The sequence below is a fragment of the Mercenaria mercenaria genome, unplaced genomic scaffold, assembly GCF_021730395.1.
Source record: "Mercenaria mercenaria strain notata unplaced genomic scaffold, MADL_Memer_1 contig_4419, whole genome shotgun sequence".
Lineage (NCBI taxonomy): Eukaryota > Metazoa > Mollusca > Bivalvia > Venerida > Veneridae > Mercenaria > Mercenaria mercenaria.
In genome coordinates this window covers 276-9,861 of record NW_026462646.1, presented here as the reverse complement: position 1 = coordinate 9,861, position 9,586 = coordinate 276, and the positions used below count along the sequence as shown (strand labels likewise).

The 9,586-nt window shown below is 35.2% G+C and overlaps 1 protein-coding gene and 1 long non-coding RNA gene across 2 annotated transcripts; both read right to left on the bottom strand.

Moving 5' to 3' along the window:
- Positions 1-535: 535 nt before the first annotated feature.
- Positions 536-4,473, bottom strand: LOC128553873 (uncharacterized). The gene is made up of 3 exons (XR_008369453.1): positions 4,294-4,473; positions 2,928-2,992; positions 536-646 (listed from the first exon to the last, which is right to left on the bottom strand). It is a non-coding gene; the product is annotated as an uncharacterized LOC128553873 (long non-coding RNA).
- Positions 4,474-5,653: 1,180 nt separating this feature from the next.
- Positions 5,654-9,365, bottom strand: LOC123558791 (uncharacterized). The gene is made up of 3 exons (XM_045350652.2): positions 9,248-9,365; positions 8,792-8,896; positions 5,654-5,904 (listed from the first exon to the last, which is right to left on the bottom strand). Exons 1-3 carry the CDS (start codon positions 9,351-9,353, stop codon positions 5,804-5,806), a joined length of 312 nt encoding a protein of 103 aa, XP_045206587.1. The 5' UTR covers positions 9,354-9,365; the 3' UTR covers positions 5,654-5,803.
- Between the last annotated feature and the right edge of the window lie 221 nt (positions 9,366-9,586).

Here is a 9,586-nt window from a genome sequence, read left to right as displayed (position 1 = left end):
TATATACCTTTTTTTTACGCTTAGAAATTATTAGACATGCGTATTTGCATTATTTCTATACGTAATTTACGCTAATACGCATCTTATCTGGAGCCCTGTGGAACTATTTTTTTGTCTTTCGCTGGATGTTACCCAAGCTTTGTAAGCCTGCGCAATTCTTAAAATGCACATTTATGCTTAATGAGTTACATTCGAGTATTGCACAATTACAAGTCATAAATATGACAGATTACATCGTATATTGGTCATAGCAAAGGGAATTGACACAACTTAACTTCATTCATGCAGTGAACTGTTTGACGTTTGAGAAATCTAATGGAACTACATCCCTTCACGTGTTATTCGGTCCATTTAGAGAATCGCTGAACAGCAAGGGCTCGTCAAAAGGCTTTCAGCCTTTAGCCGACTCAAAAAACATTGCAATGTACAATAAGTACACATTCACAATGATGCATCATGTAGTATTTGATATAATGAATAAAAAGCTGTCAGTGCAAACACAATGTACTGTGTATTGACTTTCAAGTCTAATTACCTTTAATCACTGAATACATGGCTGTCTGCTTGAAACCATGTTTCTTCTCCGCATTATGACGGGTTTGCCCACTCATGTTAAAAATTTCCCATCAGGGAAATGGTCATAACCCTGACAAAAAGATTAAAACTAATTTTAAAAGGATATTCAAGATATTAATTAACCCTAAAAATAAGTAACTTTCTTTCACAAGAAATATTTACAGTCAATTGCATTGTATTTTTTGTTGTTGGCTATATCCTTCAATTACTAAATTTTAAGCTGTGTATATTCAAAAGGAGGAACTAGACTCCAAATAGAACAAGAGAACCATGATGGTCCTGAATCGCTCACCAGTCCCAACATGACCCAGTTTTGAAACTGAACTGAGTATGACATCATTTTTTTCTATTATTTGACATAGTGACCTAGTTTTCGAGCTCATGTGACCCAGTTTTGAACTTGACCTAGATATCATCAAGATAAAAATTCTGACCAATTTTCATGAAGATCCATTGAAAAATATGGCCTCTAGAGAGGTCACAACGTTTTTTTTTGTTTGACTTACTGACCTAGTTTTTGACGGCACATGACCCAGTTTAAAACTTGACCTAGATATCATCAAGATGAACATTCAGACCAACTTCCATACAGATCCCATGAAATATATGGCCTATAGAGAGGTCACAATGTTTTTTTATTATTTGACCTACTGACCTAGATATTCAGGGCACATGACCCAGTTTCGAAACTGACCTAGATATCATCAAGGTGAACATTCTGACTAATTTTCATGAAGATCCATTCACAAGTATGGCCTCTAGAGAGGTCACAAGGTTTTTCTATTTTTAGAACTACTGAGCTAGTTTCAGATCGCAGTTGACCCAGTTTCAAACTTCACCTAGATACCATCAAGATGAACATTCAGACCAACTTTTATACAGATCCCATGAAAAATATGGCCTCTAGAGAGGTCACAAGTTTTTTTTTATTATTTGACCTACTGACCTAGTTTTTGACCACACATAACCCAGTTTCAAATTTGACCTAGATATCATCAAGGTAAACATTCTGACCAACTTTCATACAGATCCCATGAAATATATGGCCTCTAGAGAGGTCACAAGGTTTTTTTCTATTATTTGACCTACTGACCTAGATATTAATGGCACATGACCCAGTTTCAAACTTGACCTAGATATCATCAAGATGAACATTCTGACCAATTTTCATGAAGATCCATTTACAGGTATGGCCTCTAGAGAGGTCACAAGGTTTTTCTATTTCTGGACCTACTGACCTAGTTTTTGACCGCAGTTGACCCAGTTTCAAATCTGACCTAGATACCATCAAGATGAACATTCAGACCAATTTTCATACAGATCCCATGAAAAATATGGCCTCTAGAGAGGTCACGTTTTTTTTATTATTTGACCTACTGACCTAGTTTTTGACCGCACGTAACCCAGTTTCAAAATTGACCTAGATATCATCAAGGTAAACATTCTAACTTTCATGAAGATCCATTGAAAAGGATGGCCTCTAGAGAGGTCACAAGGTTTTTCTAATTTTAGATCTACTGGCCTAGTTTTGGACCGCACATGACCCAGTTTCCAAACTTGACCTAGATATCATCAAGATGAACATTCAGACCAACTTTCATACAGATCCCATGAAAAATATGGCCTCTAGAGAGGTCATAAGGTTTTTTTATTATTTGACCTACTGACCTAGTTTTTGACCGCACGTAACCCAGTTTCAAACTTGACCTAGATATCATCAAGGTGAACATTCTGATTGAATTTCATGAAGATCCTTAAAAAGTATGGCCTCTAGACAGGTCACAAGGTTTTTCTATTTTTAGACCTACTGACCTCGTTTTGGACCTCACGTGACCCAATTTCAAACTTGACCTAGATATCATCAGGATGAACATTCAGACCAACTTTCATAACAAGAAACGCGGCAATGCCACGAAACCAGGTTTTCAACACTTTTCATAAGAATAAAAAAGTATACTGAATCACAGTGCACCACTTTAAAGCACAACCCTAACCCTAACCCTAACCCTAACCTAACCCTAACCCTATTTTTAGTAACAATGACCTTGACCTTGATCCCAGAAACCCCAAAATCAATCCCAAGCTACAACTTTATATAAGTTTTCTATACACCAAGTTTCATCATGATAGCTCATTCCTAAGTTAAGTTATTGACCAGAAACCGTTTTCCTATTTTAAGTAACAGTGACCTTGACCTTGACCCCAGAAACCCAAAAATCAATCCCAGCCTTTGTCTTGATATAAGCTACATACATACCAAGTTTTATTCAAATATCTTTACTGAAACAAAAGTTATTGACCGGAAACACCAGTTTGACGCCACCCGCCCATCCGCCAGACTTTTTACTTACTTCAGAAGCATTCTCTTCACATTGTCCCTCAGAGATGACCCACCAACTGATGACAAGTAGCATATCTAGAAATGATAATTCCAGACAAAATTTGATAGAAGTTTAACAAATTTTCAGTTTAAAATCCTTGTCTCAATTAACTCAGTAATCCTTACAAAAATTGGTAATACAATCTCTCAAAGATAACATTTTCACTCTGACAGATGTATAGATAAAAATGACAATGTATCTATCATAATTTACACAACTAAATCAATGTCAATAAGACCTCTTTAAAAAAAATTTCTTAATTCCGCAATAAATTAACATTAAAGGTATAAATTAGATCTTACCACAAATGTAATATTAAAGTAAATATGCCTTATTCCTATCGATTTCGTGGTTATAGAAACATCGCTCATGCGAGCAATCCGCGTCTCCGAAGTCCATGCAAATTTTCCGAAACGCGCATACAGTACCTACGAGTGCATAATATGCGAGAAAAACAGGTAATTTAACGTTTTTATTATTCAATCCACGTAAAGTTGCTGATAAATTTCCATTTTCATTAAAATACAGTGAAAAATACGCCCAATAATAAGTAATATCTTCAATATTTGCGATTTGTTGACAGAAATCCTACACAGCATCCATGCTATAACATCACAAAAGGTAGTCGGATACTAAATTTTGCCCGCCATCATCTATAATTCACGAAAAAAGTTGAGCGACACATATAATATGGAAACCATTTAAAACTCAATTAGCTCAAATGTGGTCATTGGGTGCATCTGACTCTATGCACTGATGTGCATGTTGTGAGGAGACACAGCATTTTTCAGTGCCTTTACTGTGTAGAATAAATGCCAAGATATACAACAGAGTACTACATTGTAAATATGTTGGTTTCATGTAATATTTGAAACTGTTAAAGCTTGTTTAGAATTTATAATTATTTAAAGCAACTTTAAAAATCGTTTTCCTTCTGCTTAAGAAAATAACAGTACCTATTTGAATTAATCATTTATCTGAAAGAAACAAACCTGGAATTTACCAAACTTGCACCATTAAAAGTAGGCACCACAAACTTTTTATTGTGCAGTATATTTTTGGATGGAGAAATCCGTGATGCTATTTATAGATGAGCCAATCGTAGCCACGAAATCGATAGGAAAGCATCTGAGTGATTCTGATTTTGGAGATCATGCTGTAAAAGGTCAGTAACCTTGATAAAAATGATGTTTTTATTTGTTTTCGATGTTCAACATTCTGAGTTAAATGTTTTGCTTCACTATTACAAAAAAAATAATTTTGAATGACGATATGTGCAACACGTATGCGCAAATTTAACAGTTAAGAGCCACTAATTCATAGGAATAGGGCATACCATCCTCTACCTGGTCTCTATTGACTTCAGCTCATTGTCTAGTTCTGCAAACACCTCTAGGCTGTCCACAGCTGTTCACTGTTTGTAGCATCTTTCTGCCCTCCATCTCAAACTGCTACAGTGCCTTGGTCCTGCAGCATGCTGCAGACCTCTGCTAACATTGAAAGGATTCTTATCTGAAATCCTAAGATAGCAAAACTTGTTACCTACATGTAACTTATCATTGAGATAACTTTTCATGGATTTGTAACAAATATTTCAAAGCCACTGATTTTTTTAACAGTAAATTACAAATAGAAACAATAAATGTCAAACATAAATCTGCTCTACAAACATCAATGAAATTCTGCACTATAGATTCATTACTTTTCATCAGCATCATTGTGTTATAATGTTAATATTACATACAGAAAGCTGGTACACCGGTATGTGCATAAAATTCACACCTTTTACGGGTAGAAATTCATTTCATCATAAAAAGGGGTACTGCACTACAAATACCGAGATAAATTTCAGAATATCAAGAACATAATTTTTCAAATAAAACTTGGCAGTTTCAACTGACATGAATGAAACCTTATAGACTAACTGGCTTCTGACATTGGAAAATTTGAATGTGTCTGGCTTGACTCTGTCTCTTGCCTATCTTCATCCTGTGCATGTCTCACCCGATCTCTCCTTGGCTTGTCTGCAAAATATACATAGCAAGCCTTTAATAAATAAACTATATGATGTGACAAGATCTTTTGTCAAGTTTATTAAAATCAATACTGATCACATTTGATAATATGATAGTGAATTAAATCCATTACATAAAATTAATAATAAGAAAGTGTAATAAACCTCTGATGTCTGCGTCATTTATAGTATAGGCGACGTTGGTCAAATTGACTTGTTTACAATAGTTATTTAAAGTAAAATATTTTAGGTATCTGCAGGAATAGATAACTTGTGATAAAAAAATTTACTTTTGTGACCTTCCACACTGAATTTATTAAACTTGTTGAATAAAATTGATAAGTTACTCAGCAGAGCCTCTCATTTTATCCAACTAATTTTATAAATTCAGTATGAAAAGACACTCATGTAATATCCTCTATACCACACAGCAAAATACAATAAAGCTGACCATATGCCATGCTATGGCTAAGAATTTTCACAACCTGTTAGAAATCATACTTTAAATTATGATTCAAAGATATCTTAAGAGTTTTTTATTCAAAATACAGTTTGTAATGAAAAGTTTGAAAACTATTACTCGACTTAAGTATGTTGAGACTACTGAATAGTCAACACTAAAAATATCAATAAAGCGGTATTGAAATCAAGATGTTGTATACATAATTTTTCACCCTTTGGTGTGTGTCTGCTCCGATTACCTAGATTGGGAATCTGACAGTGACATTGACCTAGATCTAGATCTGGTGTAGGAATTCCAAGACTGGGAGTTACAAGCAGATCTGACATGCTGTTCCTCTAACTGGTAATCTGACAGACTGTGGGACTCTCTCTACCAGGATCTGCTACCTGACTCTTCTGACTGGGATCTTGATCTCCCACGAGAGTCCCTCGAATGGCAATGAGGAGACCTCGACCTCCTTTGGGACATATCTGAAAGTAAATGCTAAATGAGCTACAGCACCACAATAATCAGTTTCTATAAAATGTGATTTCAACAACCTCCATTTGAATGACAGTTTGATATCAAATTATTGTCACGGAAAGTAGTAAAGATCCAGCTAGAAAGCAAGCACAGTGCTATCATATCAGAAGATTGTCAGAAAGACTCGTACAAATTATGCAGGCCCTGAACTTAAAAAGCAATTGCAGAACAAGCAGGACTCAACACTTTACATGAAGGTGAGTGTAAATTATAGGATATCATTTCAGTCGGTGTTGATTTCGGTACAAAAGCTTTAGGTTTATAAAAGTGACATCAAAACAAAAGTAAATAATACGTTCCTCCATTGCATAAAAAGCAAATTCAGCAAAAATTATATCCTGTGCCAGAAGTTGTTTTTGAGAAGGAGACAACTGTATTTTGAAAGATATTTAATTTCCAGATATACACAGGTTCTGTATGATAGTAGCCTGGGAATCCAGTCTGCCAATTTCTAACTTTTTTTTCTACCTGCAAATTGACAGCCTGGGGAAGCCCGTTTTCCGACCACAGCGCCACATATATTACACCCGAAATATGCGGGTGTTTAATAAAGAACGATAACTTCTGAAAGCAATAATCCATGGCTAAAAATAGAAACGGAATTCTCACGGAAAAAACAGATCGGAATCGTGTACTTCCGAAGGTGTCCGAACATTTCCGGGCCATAGACAAATACCAGTTTGTACCTCCCATAGCTTTTTCAGCAAGCTGTAACAACTTTTAAATATGTCAGTATAAACTTAAATTTGCGTCATAGCTATCAAGATGTTATTTTAATGCAGACCTAGTGATCTACGAAAATTGTCGAAATTTCGGCAGCATTGCCTCGTTTTCGATTCAAACAAGCGCAAATATGATCACATGTTAATTAGGCTAATTATAGAAAATCGATAATCAGTAGTTACATGGAAACTCCTTCAGATTTCCCCAGGCGTTGATAATATCAGAAACTCGATGAATGCCAATTAACACTAATTAGCGCAAATTAAGTGATATCTTTAATGCATAAATATTAGGTATGATTTCTTCTGACAAAGCACAAATATTATCAACGGCATCCCAGGCTAGTATGATAGTACTGTGCCATGGTTTGTTTTTTACCTAATCAAGGGCAAAACTTTGCCTTATTGTGATCTATTTTTGTATAAACTTTCCTAAAGATCAGTCAATGGGTGACTTTGTTTTGTGGGAATTTATTAATTTAACAAGAGCTGTCTGATGACAGCGTGCTCGACTATTCGAAGAATTGATTGAAGAATGGGGTCAAAATATTTCCACGGATATTCAGACAAAAGAAATAAATAGATTAGACAAACAATGTTCCTGTATTACTTTGATTTCGATAAGTCTTGCACTAAATGGCAATATATGAGCCAATTTCAAAGTCCAAAAAGGGCCATAATTCAGCCAAAATAGTTATGTACTCTTGCCTACAGATGGAAATCATAATGATAAACAAGTGTTCAAAGTTTAAAAGCCATATGTCAAATAGTTTTGACAAAACATGGACTTGTATGAAAACAGAACCAATTTCAAAGTCCAAAAAGGGCCATAATTCAGCCAAAATAGATTACAGAGTTATGTTCTCTTTCCTACAGATAGAGACTATTATACTAAACAAGTGATAAAAGTTTAAAAGCCATATGTCAAACACTTTACAAAAAATATGAACTGGTACGAAAAACTTAACCAAGATTTCTAAGTCAAAAGGGGCCATAATTCAGCCAAAATCTTTGATGGAGTTATGTACTCTTGCCTATAACTGAAAATGGTGATGGTAAACAGGTGTTGAAAGTTTCAAAGCTTTATCTCAAAAGACTTTGTCAAAATATGAATTGGTACGAAATATTAACCCAGATTTCTAAGTCAAAAAGAGCCATAATTCAGCCAAAATCCTTGATGGAGTTATGTGCTCTTGCGTATAACTGGACATGGTGATGGTAAACAAGTGTTGAAAGTTTCAAAGCTTTATCTCAAAAGACTTTGTCTAAATATGAACTGGTACGAAAAACTTAACCAAGATTTCTAAGTCGAAAGGGGCCATAATTCAGCCAAAATCCCTGATGGACTTACGTACTCTTGCCTATAACTGGCCATGGTGATGGTAAACAAGTGTTGAAAGTTTTAAAGCTTTATCTCAAAAGACTTTGTCTATATATGAACTGGTACGAAAAACTTAACCAAGATTTCTAAGTTGAAAGGGGCCATAATTCAGCCAAAGTTCCTGATGGAGTTATGTACTCTTGCCTATAACTGGCCATGGTGATGGTAAACAAGTGTTGAAAGTTTCAAAGCTTTATCTTAAAAGACTTTGTCAAAATATGAACTGGTACGAAAAATTTAACCATGATTTCTAAGTCAAAAGGGGCCATAATTCAGCCAAAATCCTTGATGGAGTTATGTGCTCTTGCCTATAACTGGCCATAATGATGGTAAACAAGTGTTGAAAGTTTCAAAGCTTTATCTCAAAAGACTTTATCAAAATGTGGACTGGTACGAAAAACTTAACCAAGGTGTGACGCCGACGCCGACACCGACGCCGACGCCGTGGTGAGTAGGATAGCTCTACTTATTCTTCGAATAGTCGAGCTAAAAACAATTAAACAGTAATAACTGCAGTAACTGAATAGATCCTGATAAAAGCTGTGCATGCAGCATTACCTTATATTTGGGAGATTCAAGCTAAAATACTTGTTGATTTATAAACATTTTCAATTTCAAACAGATGGACAGATGAACAAACAGCAGAACAGATGACAGAGCTATATCCCTTTGCTTTCGGCAGGGGATGATAATGGTACCACCAAATCATTGAAATGTACAAAATAAACTTACTTTGAGAAGACAATGCTATTTCCTGGTGTTGTACACAATTGTTGTGCGGTTTCCTCGGGCTCTGTCGCAGTTTGCCATGTCCCAAATGGAAGATCAGGTCAGCTTCTGCAAAAAAACAACAACATTGCATACCGTCTCAATTTAAAATGAACTGATTTCAAAGAGCCACTTGTGTTTAGTTCCATCATAGTACAATTGAAGTTGGTAGATGATAGACTAAATTTACCATACAGGTCATGCAATTAGGAGCATTATTTAAAATAAACTTAACTATGTATAGTTAATACTCAAATAAGATGCTGTACATAGACAGTACAAATCTTCTGACATGTTTTTGTTTGGAGACTTTTGGGCCTTGATCTGACCTGTGAATTCCTTGTCTGAGACCCTGATTGGTCATTAGCCTTGTCAGACTAGGAGTAATAACCAATAAAATAATATAAATGATATAATTACCTTGATCCCTCTTGCCGTGGTTGGCTGTACAATTTTTCAGGACTCTGTAGTTTATCACCATGCCCCTTTTTAATGCGCTTGTATTTCTGCAAAATACCATACACATAACTATTCAAGATTAATCAAATCTATAAAACATATGCATTCAAAAACTAACTGATTTAGTTTAATCATCCTGTAAAATTTGTTTCTTATTAAAATGCATGTACTTAAAAACAGCCATCACACCATCATGTTTACAAAACATCAGTTATCAAATTAGATAATATAATTTTCATCTCTTACTCTTAGACTTCTGCAAACCGGACCTCTTCGCAGCTTCCCATCCTTTTGTACTGC